The 25,395-nt window shown below is 45.0% G+C and overlaps 1 protein-coding gene across 5 annotated transcripts in view; it reads right to left on the bottom strand.

Moving 5' to 3' along the window:
• The window catches only part of LOC142566825 (organic cation transporter protein-like), a 465,662-nt gene extending 440,594 nt beyond the window's left edge, over window positions 1-25,068 (bottom strand). For 2 of the 5 annotated variants that reach the window (XM_075677710.1, XM_075677714.1), the window contains exon 1: window positions 24,979-25,068. Coding sequence is in view for 1 of the 5 variants with exons in the window: in XM_075677715.1 (XP_075533830.1) it covers window positions 24,793-24,817 (25 nt within the window). In the remaining 4 variants the exon portion in view is untranslated. Of the gene's footprint in view, window positions 1-24,792; window positions 24,849-24,978 lie in introns of those variants that run through there. The other 3 variants (XM_075677713.1, XM_075677715.1, XM_075677711.1) reach the window with 3 other exon arrangements.
• Window positions 25,069-25,395: the final 327 nt, after the last annotated feature.

Raw genomic sequence — 25,395 nt, 5'->3', positions numbered from 1 at the left:
GTCAGCATCACTTTCGCTTTCCCTCCATGCGGTCCAGCGATCCCTCTGGTGACGTACGTAAATTTCACGATCGAGCAGTAGGCGTTGATCGCCTCGATGACGCCTTCTACGTCTGCGGGTGTTACAGTGTTGAGGGAAATAACAATGCTGGAGCGAGGCGGGATGCTCATTTGATCTTCGAGCACACTCAAGGCGTGGTGACTACGAGGGCTCTCCGGGGTATCGTTTGGTCTTCCGACAGCGTTATCGCCTTTGACTTCAGGTCGATGATTGCGCTCTGTTGGTTCGTTATCCTTCAACTCTGTTGGAGGATAACGAAGGCGGCAAGGTAGGTCCGCTCATGAATTGTAATTATTGACATGCAGATTCCAGTTGGCGTTATTACGTGTCTTCTAGTTATACGAATTTGAGGGCCTTCCCGTGCAGTCTTCAACTGTGTGGCTATGGGTTCAATCATGAGGGAGTAGTCAGCTCGTGTGTCCACTAAGGCGGTGACTGCATGGCCGTCGAGAAGCATGTCGAGGCCTGTGGTTCTTTGTTTTATTTTGCAGTTAGGTCTTCGCGTTGGATCACGGCTGCATCGCGTCATCAGGTCTTTGGTCGGTGCATTCTTTGCTTGCTGGCTTCAGTAGAGCGGCAAGTTGGGCTAGTTCGTTGAAGTTCATCTTGTAATACGGTGGTTACTGCTCTAGAAATACATGGACAACAGAATTAGAAATGGACAGGCTGCGCGCAGGCACACAACTGAATTTTATTGCGTGAAAGATGACATATATATGTGACGTCATCATGCTGATAGGCCATCCAAAATCGCTGCCGTCACAATCTTGCGTCCAGAAATTGTACCTCACAATCAGAAAGCACAAGGAAGGATCGCTAACACATAGACGCGCTTTCTTCTTTATAACATAGGCCTCGAACAGCTCCCGTGTGCGACCATCCTTACGACGGAATAAAATTTTCTAATTTTCTAGAAGCGGAAGGCCCACCTTCTTTGTCTCTTTTTCACAAACCCTGCAATGTTTTTCTACGTGGGAATGCTCGTCAGATGACTGATTCTTAAAATGCTGCTTTAGACGGATATTAATAGAGCGTCCAGTCTGACCGACATAAACACAGCCGCAGGGAAAGGGAATTCGTAAACCACACCGCACATGCAAGGAACGAACTATGGCATGTGGCTTACATGGAAAGCAAAATGGCTATGTCTAGGAATCTTTTCAATCTTTCTCAGGACCTGTGCACACAAAAGGGCCATTTTTAAAGGTGCAGAAGACGCTACATTCACCCCATAACTTTGCGCCATGTTCTTCAAATTCTGCTAGTAAGGGATCACAGCATGTCTCTTACGCTCCTGGTTGTTGTCTTGAGTTAAACTGTGACGTTACACTTATCTTTCTCAATCAATTTTTCGCAAGCCGCTGTTACCACAGAGCTCGGATAACCAGCTGTATTTAGTCTAACCACTTGGTCTTCAACACTCTCCGCTTCTGTGTGGCCGCGTGATTTCATCAGGGCAGCACCAATGCTGGACAGAACAATGGCGTTTTGACTGCTTTAGAATTACCTGAAGAAAACCTTAACGGTGATTTCATGGATCCAGGATGAAATAGCCAGCAGGTATGAGCCACTTCAAAGCGCACGCGAATATACAATTACTCTAGCTCGTTCGCATGAGGGTGTTCAACCGTGAAGCTCAGTCCTACCCCGATTTTTAAATACTTTCTGAGAGTCAAGAACCCGGTCCTCCAGCGCTCCCCTGTCGACAAATGACAGGTAGTCGTCGACATAGCAAAAAAAAAAAAGCAACAGCTATTTTACCCAGGTCGTCACTGATGGCCATATCAACTTTCGACAGAAAGATGTCGCTGAGGTCTGGTGATACGCTAGAGCTAATACAGGCCCCCGACTTCTGAATGAAAAGCTGTCCTCGGCAGGAAACGTAGGTGGATGACAAATACACAGACAAAAGTTCCAAGAAGGCTTCCACAGAGACATCACACTGCACAATGAACTTCTGCTCGTCATTATATTCCGTATTGCACTCGGGGCCACGGCACCGCCACTGCGATCCTACGCTCACCGCTGATGTTTATACAGGTCCTGTTGCTGATTTCCCTGGGCCGGCCATGGTCTGTTTCTTCGATGCGGCCGAAAAGCGACGGAAACTTCTCCAGTTCTCGCGAACTATGAAGAAGGACGGAGATCGAGTGCGTCTGGTTTTCAACAAACTGCACTTGAACAATGATGTGTACGAGTGGAACACCAATGAAGGCCAGGCTGTTCTTGTTTCTCGGCGCAGGGATCAATGACGTTCCTCCTCCTTTGTTTCATTAAGCTCAGTTTCATCTACTGGCTCACCCGTAAAATTGCACTGTAGCACTGATAACAAACTTCTCTTTTTATACACCAACGCTAGAAGTATTATCGCTCATGGTATTGCACTCTCATCGCTCATCGATTCATTCCAGGCTTCTTTAGTGTTACTCACCGAGACCTGGCTTAACAACACCATACACGATAACAACATCTTTGCGAGTGAATCCACTTTCAAGTTTTTTCGATGTGATAGGCAACAGCGTAGAGGGGGCGGTGTGCTCATCGCGATAAAGGAAGAATTCATCGCCGCACCCATCATTATCGATTCTTTTCTGGAATGTATTTGGATTTCCTTGAAGGGTGCTGCATTTGGTGTGATAATTGGCGTTTTTTACCGTCCACCCGACATGTCTGGCGCGTTTTCCGAAGAGTATCATCGACTGCTGAGCGAGGTGTGCGCGCATTTTCCGAGGTCTGCAATTATCATATTTGGCGATTTCAATTTTCCAAATATAGATTGGTCGACGCTCTCCGTATCGGCCACGGATGCTGCCGCACATACCTTTCTCAGCACTTGTCTTGACTTTTCATTAACACAACTTATTAGTCAACCAACACGATCCACTGAAACTTCTGCCAATATACTAGACTTAGTTTTAACTAATAATCCTGAAATATTATCCGACATAACTCATGAAGCAGGCATCGCTGACCATGATGTCATAACTGGATGCATTACCTTTTGCGTGAGCAAAAAAATAATTATCAAGAAGAAAATTAGGTGTTACGGTAAAGCCAATTTCGAGGCAATTAACAATTAATTAACGACATTTTCAGGTCAATTTCTGCATGATTTTCATTCACGTTCCATTGAACTGAACTGGGTCCTCTTTAGGGCCACCCTCAGTTCACTCATTGACGCCTACATTCCTGTGTTATCCATTTCCTGCAAAAGCAGTTCTCCATGGTTTACAAACATGCTTCGGCGGCTTAATAACAAAAAGAAAAGACTTTACAGGCAGGCTAAGCTGACTGGTCTAGCCAGTGCCCATGATAAACACAAAGCGTGTGAAAAGGCTTATAAGGCATTGCTAAAATCCACTCGCAATAACTTTTTTCTCATGATTTACCATCCATGCTAAAAAATAATACTCGTCACTTTTGGCGTGTAGTGAACCCTGCAATTCGCAGTGACATCATTCTTACAGATTCTTTTGGTGTTCCCATCCCCGATTCAGATTGTGCTCAACTTCTTAATGATACGTTTGTAACAATTTTCACCCATGAAAGCGTTAACTCATTGCCAACTTTAAAGACATTAGTGGGGATCACAATGCATGAGGTAGACATCAGTGAGGCTGGTGTTTTATCTCTAATAACCAATCTTAAAATGTCATCTAGTGCCCACCATCTAGGTTTCAACAATATAATTTTAAAGAATACATCGCATAGTATTTGTTCCATGTTAACAGCTCTATTTTCGCAGTCACTATCAACTGGTGGTATTCCTAATGACTGGCGCATAGCTAAAATAATACCCATTTTCAAATCAGGTGATCGTGCTTCTCCCCTTAATTATCGTCCCATCTCCTTAACCAGCACTATTTGTAAATTACTCGAACATATCATACACAGTCAAGTCATCAACTTCCTTGAAGACCATAACATTGTTTTTAAGCATCAGCACGGTTTTCGCAAAGGCTACTCATGCGACACACAACTTGCCGGATTTATTAACGACATACACGCACTAATAGACGCCGGGTTCCAAGTTGACGCAATATTTCTAGATTTTTCTAAGGCATTTGACCGTGTTCCACACCACAGGTTGTTACTTAAACTTTCACAGCTTAACATTCACCCTACTATAATTGCATGGATCACCGATTTTCTCTCATCTAGAATTCAGTTTACATCAGTTAACAATTCCAACTCATGTTATGCTGATGTTACATCTGGAGTTCCACCGGGCAGCGTACTTGGACCTTTACTCTTTCTAATTTATATTAATGATTTACCCAGTAGCGTCTCATCTAAAATCAGACTATTTGCAGACGATTCTGCAGTTTACCGATGTGTAACAAGTAACACTGATAGCCACTTACTACAAACTGACCTGGACGCAATAAGTACATGGTGTTCTAATTGGTTAATACCATAAAATATTTCCAAAAGTAAACTCATGTCTTTCACCAATAGGCCACGAATTCTAACCACCTATTCCCTTGATAACAACCCTGTGGAACTCGCAACTACTTACAAGTACCTTGGCATCAATCTTCAGTCAAACTTATCATGGAATAATCATATTAATCTTACCCTTGCCTCTTGAAATCGTACTCTCGGACTTATTAAACATAACTTAAGAGAAGCCCCAATGCATGTTAAAAAACTAGCATACACAACATTATACCGTCCTAAACCAGAATACGCGTCTGCCATCTGGGATCCCGAACAAACTTATATCATCAGTAACATCGAAGCCTTGCAGAACCGTGCTGCGCGATTTATATTTTCAGATTATTCACGTTACACCAGCGTCACCTCGTTAAAGAATAAAGCTGACTTGGACAACTTAGCACTTCGCCGTAAAATTTCTCGCTTAATACTTTTCCATAAGCTTTATCACCATCCATCACTTCACGATGATTTCTTTCAGTCACCAACAGTTATTTTTCCACGCTGTGACCATCCATACAAAGTCAAACGCATTAACTGCCAGTCATCCCATTATGCAAATTCGTTCCTACCTCGCACAATAACTGAATGGAACGCCTTACCATCAGTCATTGCCACGGAACCAGACTCGACTAAGTTTCAACATTTAATTCGCTCACGACTTGTCGACTAATCGTATTATTATTCTTTTTTGGTACTTTTAAAGTGTTTTCGATGTTTGTTCGTGTTTTTCATTGCAGTTGCCTTATGTTCTCCTAATATGTACTAATGTTTTCTCTGTAATAATTGTTACCTAATTATCTTGTATATTACCTATGTTTCACTGCATTATTACTTCTGTTACACTCTCTTGTTTTTAGTATGTACTAACTAATGACCAGTGCTTTTGATTGCCCCCCCCCATGTAATATACTCGTAATGAGGGCCTTTGGGGGTATTTTTAATAAATAAATAAATAATAAATAAATTTACACCAATCACCAGTTCTGTTTGGGGTATTCCATAAAACAAATAATCTACATCTATGCTGAACGCATTGCATCCGCCTGAGTTTCTATCCTGTAAATACCTTACCACTGCCGTATCAATAACGGATATACAACCTCCAGTTTTGAGAGGTGCTCCTGAAGGAAACCAGAAACAACATATTGCGAAGTTCCTCTTTCTGATACTATTGAGCGAAAAGGTAGGTCCGGCTTATGAGTTTCTACAGATAAAAAGAGCCGAAGTTCTGACCCTGTAGCATTTTTACATTTCTAAGAAGGCGGCTAAGGTTTAGGTCCTCTATGAGTGCTGAAGCACGGTTTCCAACCGTGCTGCTCTTGACTGGGGAAGGAATGAAGTTCTTTTTCAGCGCGGCACTAGCCTTATCCACGTACACAGGCTTTTGAACCACCACGAATGACCCTTCTTGATCAGGCACAACTTGGATCACGGTAAAAAGTCCACCAGTGGCTTTAGGTTCCTTGAAATTCGTGGCCTACCTGTAGCACTGTCGACGACTTGATGCATTCCCGAGTGCAACGCAGCCCGACGTCTTCCGACGCTTGGAAGGAGATAGTCCTAGCTAGGGCAGGTTTCTCAGTGGGGGAGAGCGTCGGTTGCTGGCACAATTTTGGACTGAGTTGTAGTACTCTGTTCACATGCACCGGTAGATCAGCAGTAGCCTCAGACACAACCTTTCCCTGTGGCGCAGATGTTTTCTTCTCTCGTTTGGTCAGCAGTGGAAATGCGGAATTCCACAGAAATTTCGTAGCCTTTCCTGCTGACGCCTTCCAGTCCAAGAAGTTTTTTTTCGTTGCCGAGGGTCTGTTTGGCACGTTTGTGTGCACAGGTCCTGAGAAAGATTGAAAGGATTCCAAGCCGTAGTCCTTTTGTTTGCCATGTAAGCCACAGGTAACAGTTCGTTCCTTGCACGTGCGGTGTGGTTTAGGAATTCCCTTTCTCCTGCGGATGTGTTTATGTCAGTCAGACCGGACGCTGTATTAATATCCGTCTAAAAGAACCTTTTAAGAATAGGTCATCTGAAAGCATTCCCACGTAGCAAAACATTGCAGGGCTTGTGAAAAAGAGACAAAGAAGGTCTGCTCACAGAGAAAGAAATTTAACAAGAGAGGACACTCGACGAAAAGTGGCTACAGGAAACACGTCAAGCTTAGTGTCAAACAACTCTGTTAGTTACCCGTCGTGGTTGCTCAGTACGTGGCTATGGTGTTAGGCTGCTGAGCACGAGGGCGCGGGATCGAATCCCGGCCACGGCGGCCGCATTTCGATGGGGGCGAAAACACCCGTGTACTTAGATTTAGGTACATGTTAAAGAACCCCAGGTGGTCGAAATTTCCGGAGTCCCCCCACTACAGCGTGCCTCATAAACAGAAAGTGGTTTGGCACGTAAAACCCCATAATTTAATTTAATCTGTTAGTTGAGTCGAGCATCGGAAAAAAATAATGGGAAATGAACTTACAGACAACGTTTTATTGTTTCCCGCTCAACCTAAAAAGTTTTGCGTATAAATAAACTTACACTTCACGACTTCTTTTTCTTGCGTCACCTAGCAACAAGCTAGCGGCACGCCAGACGCGCCCACGGGCCTTCACAAGCAAGCGACATTCGCCAGACATGACACCGAAGCGAGCGAGGCCGGCTGCGCATGTGAAGCTTGTCTCTTTTGGATGTAGCCCGTTTGTTGGGCTCCCTGCGTTTGCTTGCGTTCGCTCTGCATTTCGACAAGGCACCGCTGAACTACTGGACTACAGCAAGGTGAGCGATTTTGTTTGACAGTCTGCGGCGCACTTCAAGCACATTTAGGCTTACTGCACAAAATTGAACCTATATAGTGATGCAGTTATCGACAAACAGCTCCGCCGCCGAGGCGTAGTTAATATTAGTTAATTACTCGTACTGGGAGATGTATGCGACGATTTCTATGAGACTCAGCATTATTATAACTTATTTCGGTAGTTTTTGTGCACGCTCGCCGCACCTGGCTTTGTGACGAAAAGCACCTCGGCCGTGTGACGCAGTTTCGCGGGTACTGAATCTTACCGGGAAAAGTTTTGGCGCTTTCTCTGACCCCAGACATTATTGTAACTTATTTCGTTACTTTCTGGGTTACTTTTCAAGCACAGTGGCTGCGCTAGGCGTAGTGGCGCAGTTAGCGAAAAGCAGCTGGGCTGTGTGCCACAGTTAGTTTCGCGTGTACTGAATCTTACTGGGAGCGGTTCGTGACGCATTCTCTGACCTGAACAATTATTGTAATTCATTTCGTAACTTTTTGGGGATTCTTATGAGGCATGCTCGCCCCGCCTGGGCTTCTGAAGCTGTTAGCAAACAAGCAAGCCGGCCGTGGTGAGTTAGTTGTGCGTGTACTAAATTTTAGTGGGACAAGTTTGCGACGCATTTTTGTGGCCGTGCAACAAAATATACCTTCTTTCGTTACTCACGCTTGTCGAAAACGCGACGAGCGATTGCTGAGAGTGATAACACGGGAGTGTGTTGCTTGCGCCGGCAGGTCGCGTAAAAGATAACGCCGAGGAGGTCAACTTGACAATTCTGTCTTCGGAGCGACTGAAAACAGGCTTTGCACCCACGAATTAGTCTTGAGTTCTACTAGAACGCATTCTGCGAGCGTGTAACATGGTCGGGCTGAGAGCCTGTGTTGTGGCCCCCTCTGTGTACTTGGCTTTCTATCGCGTCGACTGAGGCCAAGTTGTTTTGGAAACGCGCAGTCACGCGTGTATTTGTGCTGTTAACGTGCAGGAAATAATGCCCGGGGAAGGGAAGGATGCTTGAAAATAAGATGTTTTCTTCAGATTGTATGGCATTGTTTGGGAGGAGTCTTTGCTGCGAAACGTACGAAAAAGTGAATTTATCTGTAATGCCGCTCATTCACCACTTCCGCACGTTTAGCCTCTACACGCGATATTCCTGTTAGGTCAATACACTAAAATGATACATGTCTGTAATTTAATCTTCTGTAGGTGATGGCATCCGGGGGAGCTTCGTACGGCAGCGACTGCTGCTTACCTCGTGCCACAACTAAGGATGAATTCACAAGAAGCCCGGAACGAGCATTTATATAGAGCAAAATAAACATTTCAGGAGGCTTCTTGCGTTTTATTTATGAAATGGCACGTGACGCAGATTCGTTGGAGGCTTGTAAAGATCGTTTGGAATCATTTTTATTAAATAATAAAACGATTCTGCGACAAGGCAGCGCGTGATTCAGGAGTAGAAGTGAAAAGAAAAATGCCGCGCTGATCGGCGAAGCCGGCGTGGCGTGTACCAGCTGGCGTTCAAAACGCGCGCGCCCAGAACCGAAACCGGAAGGCGTTAATCCCATCCACTTGGTGCGCTACAGGCAATTCAGCCGCGGGGCTCTATGGGAGTGTTGAATCTCTTTCTCTATGGTGTGCTTTGCGCTTCAAAAAAATAAAACAAAACTTTTATTCCATCCTAGTGATTGACGCACACGGGAGCTGTTCGAGGCCTATGTTATAAAGAAGAAAGCTCGTATATGTGTTAGCGATCCTTCAGTTGTGCTTGCTAAGTGTGAGATGCAATTTCTGGACGGACGATTGTGACGGCAGCTACTTTGAATGACATATCAGCATGATGACGTCATTTTGATCATTGTATATATATATATATATATATATATATATATATATATATATATATATATATATATATATATATATTTGTTTATTTATTTATTTATTTATAGAGACTGCTAGCTTTTACAAGGTCTTAGCAGGGTGGGAATATACAAGTACATTCATACAAATATACAGTTCAAGCAATATTGCCGACGCTTGAATTCAACATAGCAAAAGGACAGAATGCATGAAAAACGGAGCAAATAAACTATGTACGGTTGAGGCATGAATGCAGTAGCGCCTGAAAAAGGGATAAAAAATTTAGTGTTACGAATTCATCAGGAAGTTTATTCCAATCAACTATTGTTATTGTAAAATAGGAGTATTTGAAGCAGTTGTTCTGCGGTGTTAACGGGGTTACCGCTAGGGAGTGTTTATGACGAGTAGCATAACCAGGTAAAGGTGTTAAGATGTGCGAGGTATCCATATGGTAGTGGTCATTCACTAGCTTAAAAAGAATTTTAAGACAAAATTTCCGCAGTGCTCAACTTTCCACGCCCACTTCGTGCAAAAGAACTGCGCAGCTTCATTGGACTCGCCTCATACTTTCGACGTTTTATCAGGAACTTCGCCAGCATTGCCTCGCCCCTCCGGAACCTCCTTGCTAATTCAAGTTCCTTCGATTGGTACGATCAGTGTGAAGCCGTGTTCCAAGAACTCAAGTGCGCACTAACATCCCCACCTGTTCTTTGTCATTTTGATGACAAGGTGCCCACATTACTGCGCACTGACGCTAGTGGCCAAGGAATTGGTGCCGTACTGCTGCAGCGCGACCACGAATTTTGCGAAAATGTTGCTGCATATGCAAGCCGTGTTCTCACTTCCGCCGAGAAGAAGTACTCTATAACCGAACAAGAATGTTTGGCTGCTTTCTGGTCCATTCAGAAATTTGGTCCATATCTCCACGGTCGACATTTCACGATTGTGACCGACCACCATGCCCTATGTTGGTTGTCGACCATCAAAAACCTGTCTGGAGGCCTTGGCCGCTGGATACTCTGATTACAAGCATATAATTTTGATGTCATATACAAGTCCGCAAGGAAGCACCAAGATGCCGATGCTCTTTCACGATGCCCATTACCACCATCATCGGAGCACGTCACATCACCTAGTCAAATTGGCTGCGCGGAGGACGCATCGTGTATTACACCCATTTCTTCCTTGGCTCCATCAAACCGCCCTTGCGTGCTTTCCACTCACCAGCGCGCCGATTCTTATTGCTGTAGCGCCTTAGCGGTGTTTCATCTCCACCCAATGCCAGGCTACGGAAACAGCTCAAACTGTTGAAGCTCGAAGACGACGTGCTCTACCGGTACATTTTTCACCCGGAAGGCCATCGATGGGTTCCCGTTCTACCGCGCTCTCTTCGCGCTGCAGTTCTGCAGGCCTCACACGATGACCCTACGTCAGGTCACTTGGGCTACCACAAAACACACGAGCGCATACGCAGCCGATTCTTTTGGCCAGGTCTTTCCACGAGCATAGCTAGATATGTTGCCTCGTGCACGCTTTGCCAACACCGTAAGCGACCTACTACTGCTCCGGTCGGGACGCTACAACCACTTGCCCAGCACAACCCTTCTCTGTCGTCGGAATTGACCTTTTCAGGCCACTCCCACCTACTCCAGATGGCAACAGATGGATCGTCAGTGCTGTTGACTATTTGACCCGGTACGCTGAAACAGCCCCAATACGTTCAGGAGCGGCCTAAGAAGTAGCGGCCTTCTTCTTGCAGGCTATCTACTTACGTCACGGGGCGCCCACGTTCTTTTGAGCGACCGAGGCAAGGCTTTTCTTTCAAGCACCCTTAATCAAGTTCTGCAAGCGTCCAACACCGTGCACAAGACAACGTCTAGTTACCACCCTCAAACCAACGGGCTAACATAGCGATTTCATCGTACGCTGTGCGACATGCTATCCATGTATATTCAACCTGACTATCGTAACTGGGATGCGATTCTCCCATTTGTAACATTTGCATACAACACGTCTGTTCAACGCACCACCGGATACTCGCCGTTTTTCTTCGTATATGGCCGCCACCCAACCTCATCACTCGACGTTTCTTTCTTCTCTGGCCCCGTCAACGTTTCACCATTCATTTGCGACCAGTTTGTGTCTCGTCTTGCCCAATGTCGTCGTCGCGCCCGTATGAACACTGAAGCCAGCCAAGACGATCGCAAACATCGGTACGATGCCTCTCACCGCGCCGTTTCATACAACCCTGGTGACGACGTGCTCCTATGGACACCTGCACGAACACCCGGTTTATGTGAGAAGCTTAAGTCTCGATATATTGGCCCCTACAAAGTCATAGAGCAGACCTCGCCAGTGAACTACCGCGTTACACCTGTTGATGCCCCAACTGACCGACGCTGCCGCGGAACAGAGATCGCGCACGTTTCCCGCCTGAAGCCCTTTCATCTCCGTTCCACTATCTAATATGCGGCCAGGCTGGCCGCTTCCGTCCACGGGGTAAATTAGGGTAAGCATTTATGCGGACTTCATCTTCATCTGTACAAAGTCATCATCAATCATCGGCTCGCGTTCGTTTTTTGCATCGATGCCATTTTTCCTTTTTGGAATAAAGCGTCGTCTCGACCGTGGTATTTCACCATATATACATGTCCGCTGCCATTCTAATTACCCCAGTCCTGCGTCAACCGAATCCAACTAACACCCACAAATTTTCCAATTTCGACGCACCATCTAGTCTTCTGCCGTCCTCTACTGCGCTTCCCTTCTCTTGGCACCCATTCTGTCATCGTAATAGTCCAACGGTTATCTAATCTGCGCATTACATGACCTGCCCAGTGCCATTTCTTTCTCTTAATGTCTATTAGAATATCGTGTATACCCGTTTGCTCTCTGATCCAAACCACTCTCTTTCTGTGTCTTAAAGTTATGCCGAGCATTATTCGTTCCATCGCTCTTTGCGTGGTCCTTAACTTGTTTTCAAGCTTTTTTGTCAGTCTCCAAGTCTCTGCGCCATATGTCAGCACCGGCAAAATGCACTGATTTTATACTTTGCTTTTTAGTGATAACGGTAAGCTCCCAGTGAGGAGCTCACGATGTCTGCCGTATGCGATCCAACCCATTTTTATTCTTGTGTGAATTTCCTTCTCATGTTCAGGGTTCCCTGTGATTAGTTGACCTAGGTAAACGTACTCCTCCACAGACTCTAGAGGCTGACTTGCGATCTTGAAATGTTGTTCCCTTGCCAGGTTATTTATCATTGCGTTTGTCTTCTGCGTATTAATCTTCAGCCCCACTCTTACACTCTCCCTGTTAAGGTCCTCAATCATTTGATGTAACTCGCCTGCGTTGTAGCTGAATAGAGCAATGTCATCCGGAAACCGAAGGTTGCTGAGGTATTCGCTGTCGATCCTTACTCCTAAAACTTCCCAGTTTAATAGCTTGAATACTTTTTCGAAGCACGCAGTGAATGGCATTGGAGAGATTGTGTCTCCTTGTCTGACCCCTGTCTTTATAGCTATCTTCCTACTTTTCTTGTTTAGAATTAAGGTGGCTGTCAAATCTCTGTAGATATTTTCCACGGTATTTACGTAAGTGGTCGGTACTCCTTGATTACACAATGCCTCTATGAATGCTGGTATCCCTACTGAATCAAATGCTTTTTTATAATCTATGAAAGCCATATAGAGAGGCCTATTGTACTCTGTGGATTTCTCAATAACCTGATTAATGACTTGGATGTGATTTATTGTGGAGTATCCTTTCCTGAAGCCAGCCTGCTCCCTTGGTTGACTGAAGTTCAATGTTGCCCTTATTCTACTGGAGATTATCTTGGTAAATATTTTATATGATACTGGGAGTAAGCTGATGGCCCTATAATTTTCCTGTTCTCGAACGTTGCCCTTTTTGTGGATTAGTATAATGTTTGCATTTTGCCAGTTTTTTGGGACCCTTGAAGTCCATACACTTCGTATAGAGAGCCAGCAGTTTTATTAGCATTATGTCTTCTCCATCTTTGAATAAATCGACAGTTATTCCATCATCTGCCGCTTTTCCCCGTTTCATGCCTTGCAAGGCTCTTCTGACCTCGTCTCTAGTTATAGGAGAAGTTTCTGTATACTGTTCATTGTTGTTTCGAATATAGTACTCCTGCGTCCTCTGGGTACCGTAAAGGTCAGTATAGAATTCTTTCGGGTGCTTTTATTATACCTTCGAGATTGCTGATTATATTAGCCTGCTCATCTTTCAGTGCATACATCTTGGTTTGTCCTATGCCAAGTTTCCTTCTCACTGATTTCAGTCTGCGTCCATTTTTTGCGGCTTCTTCAATCTTTCTCACGTTATAATTTCTCATATAACTTATTTTCCCTTTGTTGAGGAGTTTTGACCGTAACGCCAATTCTATCTTACCTCTTGAGTTGGACACTCTCATTCTTTGTTGTTTCTTTATTAGGCCCTTTGTTACTTGGGAGAGCTTGCCTACTGGTTGCCTTGGTGCCTTGCCTCCCAGTTCAATTGCTGCCTCTAAAGCCAGCCTCGTTACCGTTTCATTCTTTACCTCTATGTCATCATCTTCATCTCTCTATTCTAAGCCTACATATTTGTTTTCGAGTACCAGCCTAAATTTGTCTGCTTTTAAACTTACTGCCTCTAAGTTGACCTGTTCTTTCTTGACAAATTTTCGTCTTCCTCTGTTCAAATTGAGGTGAATCCTGGCCCTCACTAACCTACACTTTACCCTACCTGACACTTCTACATCCTGCACTATGCTGGGATCGGCTGAATGTAGGAAATTAATTACATTTCTTGTTTCACCGTTAGGGCTTTTCAAGGTCCATTTTCTGTTGCTACGTTTCCTGAAAAAGGTGTTAATTATTCACAGCTCATTCTTTTCTGCGAATTCTACCAGCATCTATTCTATACCGTTCCTAGAATCGACACGCAGTTGCCAATTGCCTGTTCACCCGCATGCTTTCCCCCCACTTTTGCATTGAAGTCACCCATTACTACTGTATACCGCGTTTGCACTTTTCTCATCGGTAATTCAGCATATTCATAAAACTGATCTGCTTACTCATCGTCGTGACTGGACGTTGGAGCGTAGGTTTGAACTACCTTTAATCTACACCTCTTATTGAGTTGGTTTACGACTACTGCTACCTTCTAGATGATGCTGTAGAATTCGTCAATGTTGCCCGCTATGTCCTTATGGATTAGGAATCCTACCCCGTATTGCTTCTTATCTGGGAGACCCCTATAGCAGAGGACATGGCCATTATTCAGCAATGTGTAAGCCTCATCAGTTCTTCTAATCTCACTAAGGCCGATAATATCCCAAACAATGTCTGATAGTTCTTCGAAGAATCTTGCTAAGTTAGCCTCACTCTAGATGTTTCGCGTGTTAAACGCTGCAAGGGTCAGTTTCCATTGGCGGCCTGTCCGGACCCAGAGACTCCTTGCACCCTCTGCTGCGTTGCAAGTCTGACCGCCGCCTTGGTGAGGTGCTTCGCAGGCACTGGAGACTGAGGGCCATTGGTTAATTGAAGAAATTATTAGGGAGATTGTGGCCGAATACTGCACTAAAGAGGCCAATTCCTGTTCTGGTGAGGGAGTGTTTTTGTTCGAGCTCAGTGGGCCTTCCTAATTTGGTTGTACCTGGATTAGTATAGCCCCCCTTGTTCACGTGATCTTTCGCCGGGGTCAGGCGTCACTCGAAGCCTGCAGATGTAGTGCGCGTCGATATATATATATATATATATATATATATATATATATATATATATATATATATATATATATATATATAATATGTCATTTTTCACCCCGTAAAATTCAGCTCTGAGCATGCGCGCATCCTGTCCTTTTCTACTTCTGTTGTGCGTGTGTTTATAGCGCAGCATTGCAGATTTTGTCGGGAAGATGGCGTGTCGTTATGTCACCCAGATAGTGTCATCGGCGTCTTCGTCGGCGGTCAAGGATCTTGGTCAGTTCGACGAACAGCAACGGCAACTCCATCGATTGTTGCTTCTAGTTTTCCGGACATGGGCTGACGGACTACCGCCGGACTGGGCCATATTTCCAGAGCTTTCTCAATCATCGATGTCGCTGTAGAAAACTCAGCTACACTATTTTGCTGGTTGCCGATCTGTCCGGCGAATCGCTCTTGCTTGACGCCCAGCATCAGGAAGCGGTCTTTTTTCTCCTCGGACATTTCCGGGTCGGCGTGCCGGAAAAGATGGACCATCTCCTCCGTGGAGATAACGGTGGTCTCTCATGGCAGCTGTACTTAGGTTTCTAGTAGAGCTTGAGCGCGCTCTTCGCGCATGACGCTTGTGAATGTCCTCAGGAAGCTGCTACGGAACAGGTCCCACGTTGTGAGGGTGGACTTCCGGTTCTCAGACCACGTTCTGGCGGCGTCTTCTGAGGCGAAATATACATACCGCAGCTCATCGTCGGAGTCCCAGTTGTTGAAAGTCGCGATTCGTTCATAGGTCTACAGCCAGGTTTCTTGGTCTTCAGATGATGATCCATGGAAGGTCGGTGACTCCCTGGGCTTTTGCAGAACGAAGGAGGACGCTGCGGCTGCCATTAGGGTTGTCTCGACCAGGCTCTTCTTGTTCGTCTCGGGCAGAAGTCCGTGCACCGGGGCCAGTTGTTGTAGCTGGCGGCTTGCTCGATGATCCGGGACGACGTCGGTGTCGTCTCTGCGGTCCGGGTTTGAATCATGGCTTGTCGAGAGCGTTCGGAACATGAACGAAAAGCACCTCCAACAGATATCACATGGTAGTGACGGTGAAGAAAGGAGAACAGTTAACGGTGGAAATAGCGTTTTAGTGGGCGATCCTGTGTCCACGAAAGCAAGTTACACTCAAAATACAGCAAAAGCGGCGACACGGTACACGGTCGTCGGTCGTCGAAATCTGGTCTACCGGCGAAGCCCCTCGGCCTTTATACACAAACCATCGAGCATTTCAGAGTAATCGCTGTGCCCACGTGTCTTCCCGAAAGTTCTACGCCATTCGCGTCCCCCATACATGCAATCAGATTACACAAGGTTCGGTGACAACAGACAGCATATAGAACCATCGATAACGTTCCAGAAACTTCCGATACATGCAGGCGCGTCCCACGCTGAGATATAACATTTGTTAGACGGTAAAAAGCGCTCACCCGAAACAAGCGCACGTGTCAAGATTTATCAGAAAGTGAACAATTTGTTTCATTATATTCTGTTTGCAGTAGCAATAAATCAGTTAAATTGGGTGTGCCGCAAGAGACTGTTCTAGGCCCTCTTAGTTTCTCCATTTATAATAGCAATATGGATGTAAGTTTTTCACCCCAAGTAGCCATCAAACATTAGGCAGATGACACGATTGCGTTTGCTAAAATATGCACTCTCAGCGGCCAATAGGAACTTAGTAACCATTTACAAAAAGTCTCTCTCTGGTGTGACGAGTGGCAAATGGAGCTGAACGCATCAAAAACTGTTTATTTGCGTATGACACGTAACGAAAATCTGTTAATTTTCTGCTAGAGGCTACAACCAGCAGAATTATCGGAGGTTAGAAAATTTAAGTACCTAGGGATTCATCTCACGCATGATTTGAAGTGGTCGGTACACGTTGACGACATTTGTAATAAGGCCATGCGTAAACAATGATCATTACGACGAAAACTTCACGACGCTTCCCCAGATGTTAACTCGCCACGACTTGCCAGAAAAGATAACAGAATGCCCTGGTTTACAATATTTTGATAAGCCTGCTACCAAATATTTGCAAACGCATAATATTGCTATGTTATTTTTCATTTATTAGACTAAAGGCAGAGTATGCATGTGTGTCACGGGTCCCTACACTAAGTCAGATATCAGGCACCTTGAAAAAATACAAAGCAAGGCAGTTCGCTTTATATTTCATCAATTCGCAAGGCTGGAGTCTCCCTCTAAAATTATGTCAGAAAATTCTATACCTACTTTTGAATCACACGGAAAGCACCTGAGACTTGAAACACTTTCCCTCCTTCTCAACAAAAAGTTTGAAATGAAACAATCAACTTACATAACGCCTGCAAAAACACGGCACACAACACAGTATCATCTTGACTCACTAACACCCTATTATGCTCGAACTATTACGTTTAAGTTTTCTTTTTTCCCCAAACAATGCGGACTGGAACGACGGTTTACAGACACACTGTGACTAAGAATTGTATAAATTCGTACTTGCTTGTTCCCGATTTGTTCGCTATTCTTTGTATATATTCTTTGCCCCTCTGTTTGGATCGAAGGGTGTGCAGTATGTACTAAATAAAACTGAAACAAATAAATTATACGTTTTTTTTCTTAGCTGTTCTTCGTTGCAGCTGTTTGCCGCAGCACTTTTTCTTTCTTTAGTTATAGCGATATAACTTGTAATTGTAACTCATGTGATTTATTGTTTTTTTATTTGTCTGTATGTTGTGCCTTCCTATCCTGATTGCTCTCTATAGAACTGTATAAAGAAGTATTGTGTTTAGTTTGTACACGAGAGCAATGTAACCGCAACTCCTGCCTTGGAATGTGCTCAGAGTATGAATAAATAAATAAAGAAATAAAATAAAAAGCAACCGAGTTTCCGCAAGGTAGCATTTAGGGTCGTTGCTTCTTAACTTACATATAAATGACATTGTTAAAATCAGAGATAAACATAAATACGTAATGTAGGCAGACGACACTAGCATTTTCTTTACCGGTAACGATAAGGATGCCTTAGCTACACTTATAAATACTAAGTTAGAGAGTTTACTCGCATGGAGTGTACAACATTCATTAGTTAATGCAACAAAACAAAAGCTGTAATTGTTCAGTCGCGGACACCGATTGTTTCTTCAGAAAACAGATTACGTATAGGCGCGCGTCAATTGAAATTGTAGAGAGAGTAAACTTTATGAGTATTTCATAATTATGCCATGTCGTGGGAACCACAAGTTAATAATTTATTTACTAATCTTTCAAAATGTGTAGGTATACTTGTAAGAATGCCTTCCTTTCTTCCAGATTCTGTTAAGATAACACTCTATAACAGGCAGTTATGTCGCATGTCAAGTATTGTTTCTTGGTATTGGGAAGTACAATGACAACGAATAATTATAAGATATACAAAGATCAAAGGACAGCGATTACGTATGTAACGTATCGCATATTATGCACACACCGGTGAATTGCTCAAACGTTTTTACATTTTCCCAATTCACAAACTTTACGAGTATTAACTAGCACTAAGATATGAGCAATCACTGTCCAATAACAATCGCGCCTTTTGAGATATCTTTGGTATGGAAACTTATGTTATTCCATGACCTACTGATCACCAACAACATCGGATCATCCCATTCTGTAGAACACACTGTTGGCGTCAAATGCTACGGTTCACTGTTACTGGGTTATTAAATCAAATAATCAAAAAATAACATTTGAACAATGCAGTCTGCGTGATATTAGGGAATCTCTTTTATTTTGAAAAGAGTTGCTATGGTAATTTAGGCATTAAGAAAACTGTCTATGTATATTGCAGTGTATTTTGCAGTATTCTATATTGTAATGCGTATATTGGGTGTCCATGTACGTTTTGACTTGTATTGTGTAAAACCTTTTCTGGCTTTCTTACGTTCAATGAACTCGCCCTTATGTCCTTGTTGTTCTCCATGGATCAGGGAGGCTCGGGCTCTCCACAAGTGGCCAACGTTACTATCTCCCGATTCCAGCCTCAACTTTGAGATGAAAAATAAATTTCAATAAGAATAATCTGGCACTCAATGCCAATTTAAGACAACCTGTTGCAACTTTAAACAGGTTGAGATATTATCTGCTTATAAATATAAAACGTGAAATTTGCAATGCACTTACTCATTTACGTTTAACTTACTGTTATTTAGTATGGTTTTTTAACAGCACAAACTAACTTCAATTGTCTTGAGTCGCTGCAAAAACGAGCAGCCAGAGCAATAGAAAATATTTGCTTACTAAAGGCACTAAGCTGTACTTTAGAAAATATAAAGTGCTCCGAATAAAAGAACTCTATCAGTATCAACTAACGCTGTAAATTTTCCGTCAGCATGAAGCAAATAAAGTATTGTTTGATACTAAATATCCTATTAAAGCATGCGCATATACGCTCAAAAAACAATCAGTATATAAATCACGTTCACTTACAAACTATGCGGATCAAGAATTAGGTTATATCATTCCAGACATTAGAAGACAATACCCTGTAATCTTTGACCTTCTAAATGAGGTAATCTCACTCAATTAAAAAAAGGCTGTGAAACAGCAGCTTCTCACTGATGTATGTTGTGTTAGTGCGCTGTGCCGTTTTCTTCATTTTTTTCATTTCTTTCTTTTTGGGAGGGAGGAGGATGTCAGCCTTTGTGTGTTGTTAAATGTTGCCCTGTTTGGTCTTATGTGTCATTTGTTAGAACGCCTTAGAATTTTACAGAATGCCAGAGCGGCCCCCTCCTTTATAAAGCTCCAAGGACGCTGTGGATCATTATTGAGGGGTCACAACACTACTACATCATCAAGATAAGTAACTAATGGATGCTGCAACATTTCAGGCAAGAATGGATGGCCAACGTCTGGAAAGAAAAACAGACGTGACACAACCTGCCTGACGAAGAGATGGACATTTCCTAGGCCACCTCGTTTTATTTATTTATTTATTTATTAGTTTATTTATTTATTTATTTATTTTTAGATATATGCTGCGATCTTTTATACGATCTCAGCAGGGTGGGAACATAAAAGTACATTCATACAAACATACAGTTAAAGCAATCATACAGACGCTTGAATTCAACGTGGCAAAATGACAGAAAGGGCAACCAAGGGGACAGAGCGTCCAAGGGGGACAAAGCGATTATATTGCTGCATCGATCCACAATGCGATCTTCGAATGGATGTTGAAAATACGCGATTCAGTGCTGGCAGACGCAGCTGTAAGCAGTGCAACACTCCACCGACACAACCCCGTAGAATAATACAGTACCTTAAGTGTGCAGTAGCGCCTCTAGTGGCATTGATACACTGACGCCAAGCTCTTCAATGCCTCAATTTTTCTGTAAATCAGCACCAAGGTGAAACAATTCAACCGAAGGTAGCACTAATACGTGAAAGGCAGGAAGCAGAGAAGCGGACAAAGCGCTTGTGTATATTTACGCCTCAGGATGGGGGCGCGCCACCTGCACTATAAATTCTCTGTTCTTATCGCCATTAGATTTATGCGCATGCGCCTGCGAACGTTTATTCCAACCGATATTGCATGAAATAGCCTGAGACCTACTACCCACAATACTGAGCCGGCTCCGCTAATATACTACATCATGCGCCTGAAGAACTACAATTGGTTGACGCGCTGTAGTTCGCTGATCACTGGCAGCTGATCTATTAAGCAACGCCGAGCTTAAACAACTTAAACGAAGCAAGTGCTAAAAAGCGAAAAGTAGGGAGGAAACAAATGAAAGATCGATGTTTTTCCATTTCACCGCAGGGGGCACCATGCCCGTGAAGTAGCAGGTTGACATCCAAAGCCTACTGTGACCATATGACGTGCTCGAGCAATGCCTTCGCACAAACCGCTGAAAAATAGGCACTTATGGCTTTTTTGTTGCTTGAAATGTTCAAGCGCGTGAGCACCCTTCCATTCCCCAAGGCATATATTTCACACTCAGCCGCCTCTAAGCACCTTGAAATTAATGAAATGGTGTAGTTAAGGCGTTCTGACAACGAATGCGCCGAGTTTCAAATTTTTCAGAGAAACTAAGGGTGCAAAAAGGGTGTTTCGACATCCCATCCACCCTCGAGGCTGTATCTGTACTGAGTGTGTTGGGTTATTTAATGTGAACATGAACGGGTACATGGGTCCGCCCATGAAATACATTTATGTGTCTCGCAGCATAAATGCAATGCGTGTCAACACAGTTGAAGTGCGCCTAACAGTAACAAGCCTTTCAGCCACGTTAGTGCCTTCTCTTGCAGTTTCTGTTTCTGACTATTGTTAATGGATCTCCTAATCAGAAACAAATGATGTAGTGAAAGTTCGTGTATATATAGTCAAAAAAGTACGCGAGAATTGCAACTGCATTATGTACATGTTTCTTTTTGTATACAGAATCGCACATGTATACTACGACAAAGACTTTCGAAAAAAAAGTGTTGCACTTTACAGAACAAAGACTTCAGGCCTTGTACAGGGCATTTCATGGCACAAAGGGTAACTAATATCTTATAGTGGAGTCAGTGCCCAACCGCCCTAAGCAAGTATATGTAAGCATGAAGTGTAGTGCTTCTGTAGCTTACTCTTGCGAAGCGTCGAAAGGTTTGTAACTTGGCCAGTTCGATTGGGAACAGCCGCAGTGGCCACAGATGGTGCTTTAATCGTCGTGAAGGGTAATTAGGTTCTCGTTCAGATGCTGAGAGTGTTTCATAATTAAATTCTGCATTGCTCCGACAGTGCCTCAAGCTCACTGCGGGTGATACATTTGATCATTATAAAATATAAAGACTCCAAACAAACGGACACAAACAAGAGAGAGAGAGAGAATCAACTTTTGTGCTGAGCCCTTAGTGACGGTTGGTGCGCGCTGGCACCAGATGGGGTGGAACCTTCTTATCAGGTCCCATATGCGTCCAGCAGTTCCTGGCTCCTAGCTAGCCGCCAGCGCGAGCTGGGTCGGTAGCTCGGGGCTGGACAACAAGGTCTCCCATCGCTCGGGGGGGGGGGGGGGGGGCTGGGGAGGGGGGGTAGGGATGGTGGGCGGTTCTTGAGCTTAGTGCACTCTGCAAGGATGTGTGCTAGAGTGCCTTTTGACCGTCTGCGAAAAGGGCATGAAGTGTCATGCTCCGTTGGGAACATCCTGTGCAAGAGCACGGGATGCGCTAGCGACCGCGCTTGCGTGCGTCGCACGATCGTTTGCTGCATTCGGTTGAGTTGCGGATGCGGACGGGGAAGCCTACATCTGCCGCTTCTGTACATTTGCGTGGTTTCTTTGTAGCTTGTCACGGGGCGCGGTAGCTCTGGCTCGCCCTCGGCCCGGATTGACAGTTCTCGGGCATAGTGGTCGGCGAGTGCGTTGCCTTCCACTTGCGAGTGAGCCGGGACCCACACGAGCTCAACGGCCCGTCCTGGTGATTTGCATTTGGTGAGGATCGCTAGTGCCGCGGGAGAGATGTTCCCCTTGCGGTAAGTTTCGTAGGTGGTCTGGGAGTCTGTGACCACGGTCCTCACTCCCGGTTGAGCGAGTGCGAGGGCCACAGCCACTTCTTCTGCTTCGGCTGTATTCGTCGTCCGTATCGACGCGCCTGTGACCAGTTTATCGATGGTGGCGACGACCGCCGTTGCTCTGGTTCCGTACTTGGGAAGCGAAGCGTCCGCGTAGAGGACCTCGGGGTCCTCTTCCAGCTGTGGAGCCAGTGCCTTGGCCCGCGGAGAGCGTCTCTCGTTGTTCCTCACCGGCTGCATGTTCCGGGGGAGGGGCTTCGTCTTAATAATGTCTCTCCACGTTGTGGGGAGCGGCTCCGTTGTCGGTAGCTGTTCAATTTGCCATCCTATCCTGCGTAGGACGGCCCGACCGTGCTCTGTCCGGCTCAGCCTTACTGTCTGGTGGGATAGGTGTGCTTCCACCAGCTATTCCACCGTGTTGTGGGCACCCATTTCCAGCAGCTTCTGCGTTGACGAGTAGACTGGGATGCCCATGGCGAGTTTGATTGCTTTCCTTATCGTCGTGTTCAGCGTCTCGCGGTTCACCTTCGAAAGCTGGAGGTACGGGGCGGAGTACGTTACTCGTGACACGACGAATGCCTGCACCAGGCGCAGTGCGTCTTCTTCTTTGATTCCTCTGTTCCGGTTGGTGACTCTCCGGATCATGCTCAGGACTTGCTCGGATGTGGTCTTGATTTTGTTGACGGCTGCGTGCGCCTTGCCGTCGCTGCGCAGCAGCAGGCCCAGTATCCGGATCTGCTATGTTGGTTTGATCTCTGTGCCGTCGATGGTGATGATTATGTTCGGCGGCGGCTCTTTCTTTGGTCTTCCGGGCTGTACCATGAGCAGCTCCGATTTCTGTGGAGCGCAGCTCAGGCCGCAGGTCGTGGCATACTCGTGGACGGTCGTTGCCGCTCTCTGCAGGGCTTCCTTCGCCCAGGCATCGGACTCCGCGCGGTTCGTCCACACCGTTAGATCGTCGGCATAGAACGCGTGGTCCACGCCCTCGATCTGATTGAGTAGTTCGGGCAGGGGCAGGAGTGCTAGGTTGAAAAGCAGAGGCGACAGGACAGGTCCACGCCCTCGATCTGATTGAGTAGTTCGGGCAGGGGCAGGAGTGCTAGGTTGAAAAGCAGAGGCGACAGGACAGACCCCTGTGGGGTACCCCTGTCTTCGAGGTCCACAGGCTCTGACCGTTCATTTCCTATCCGGATAGTTGCTATTCTATTGGCTAGGAAATCTTTAATATAGCCGTAGGTCTTGCGGCCACACCCCGTCTTGCGCAGGTTCTCGAAGAGAAAATAACGGGGCAGGGCGCCACTCGCAACTGCTTTATCCACAGAACACTGGCACATACATACCATCGGTCAAAACATGCACACAGAGCAAACTTTCATTCACGCATCTAATCAAACATTCATGACAGACAACGCTCAAGAAACCTCTTCTCGGCCTTACATAATAACGAAGTTTCGCTAACGGACAAGCTGCCTTTCTTGTCTATGTCATAGCCTTCCACCAGTTCCCTTGTTCTAGTATCAGTACTTCGGGCAAGAATCCGCACATGTGAAAAATGTGGTTCACAAGAGCGTGAAGGACAGATCCCTATGTGCTTAAGGGAGCTCCACATGTGCTTTGCCTAGGCACATAGCAACCTGTCCCTCACTCATGTGTCTTGTTGCGAGGTTTCAATTACGAGAAGTGTGTTGACTTAGCCTGATGTCCGCTCAAGTAATTCGTCACGGTAAGCCTCCCCACGGGAACAAGTTTTGTAAAACACTTCTATAAGGCAGTGAAACTTTTGTTCCGGAGAACTATTTTGTGTTGAGTTAATTTAGAGGCGATAACGTGACGGGAGACACAACCTCGCAACACTACTACAAGGCAACTTTCTTCTGCAGCGTCGCTTAGCGATAAATATTTATTCCCTCTTCTTACTAAGCCTGAGGACACCGGGATCAAAAGTGGGCCGCTTTTATACGGGGAATGAAATGCAAAAGCGCTCGTTTACCGTGTTTTGGGTGCACGCTGAAGAACACCACGTGGTGAAAATTATTTGAGTCCCTCACTACGGCGTGCCTTATAATCATATTGTTGTTATGGCACGCAAAACAGCAGATTTTATTTATTTATTTATTTACAAATACTGCAATCTCATTTTAGAGACATAGCAGAGGTGGGTTACATAACTTATGAATACAAAAATGTCAACTGACATGGTTAGGCAGTTCTTTCCGAAATTAATTAATCGGCAATGAATGCAGAGAACCATCTAAGTTATTCCTCATTTCAGTGAATAATTAAATTTTAATTTTAATTCTTTCTTCCACCTCGAATATCACAAGCCGACATTAGTTATCGTAAGCTGCTAGTCTAAACATGCATGATCCAAAGCTAGTGAAGAGCAATAACCTTTGCTTACCACTGTTTGTCGATATCTCTTTCATGGAATAGCCCCAACAGTCGCGTTAACTGTACTGAAAAATGATGTATATACCACTACGATAAGTAATGACTGCAGCCCTAATTTCTAGTGATTGTGTGTGAATACCATCCACGCTCAGCGATGATGGGAATAAAATTGTCATGGAGTTTTCCGGAAACTCACCCTTAGCTGGCCCCAGACGAAGTGCGTAGCAGTCAGCGTCTGTAGCACGGGCGGACAGGAAAACGCACAAGATATCTCGGCAAGTTGACCTGGCAAGATAACAGGACCGACTAATACATTGCCGCTATAAAAAGGTGATAGTGGTATTCCGAGTTCTCTCCTGCAAAAGCTGACGACGTCAATGGCGCCTGTGGACCTCAGTTAGCGATAAGCAGGAGACCCTGGAAGCAATTACTTGCAGTGTACGTCGCTCTAGGCTACAGATGTCCACTCGCCATCAGAGCGCGGGGCTGTTACTGTGGCAACGTCCGGTGGCGTGGACGCTCATTGCGAAGATCAAAGTGCTAATCGCGAAGGTGGCTCAGCCGTGCTCTTTGAAAGCTCTAGACTGTACATGTTGTCCTTTTGTCTGCGCAC

This window comes from Dermacentor variabilis, unplaced genomic scaffold (assembly GCF_050947875.1).
Source record: "Dermacentor variabilis isolate Ectoservices unplaced genomic scaffold, ASM5094787v1 scaffold_13, whole genome shotgun sequence".
In the NCBI taxonomy this organism is placed as follows: Eukaryota; Metazoa; Arthropoda; class Arachnida; order Ixodida; family Ixodidae; genus Dermacentor; species Dermacentor variabilis.
The sequence above is the reverse complement of the archived record's forward strand: the minus strand, read 5'-3'. Positions and strand labels throughout refer to the sequence as shown.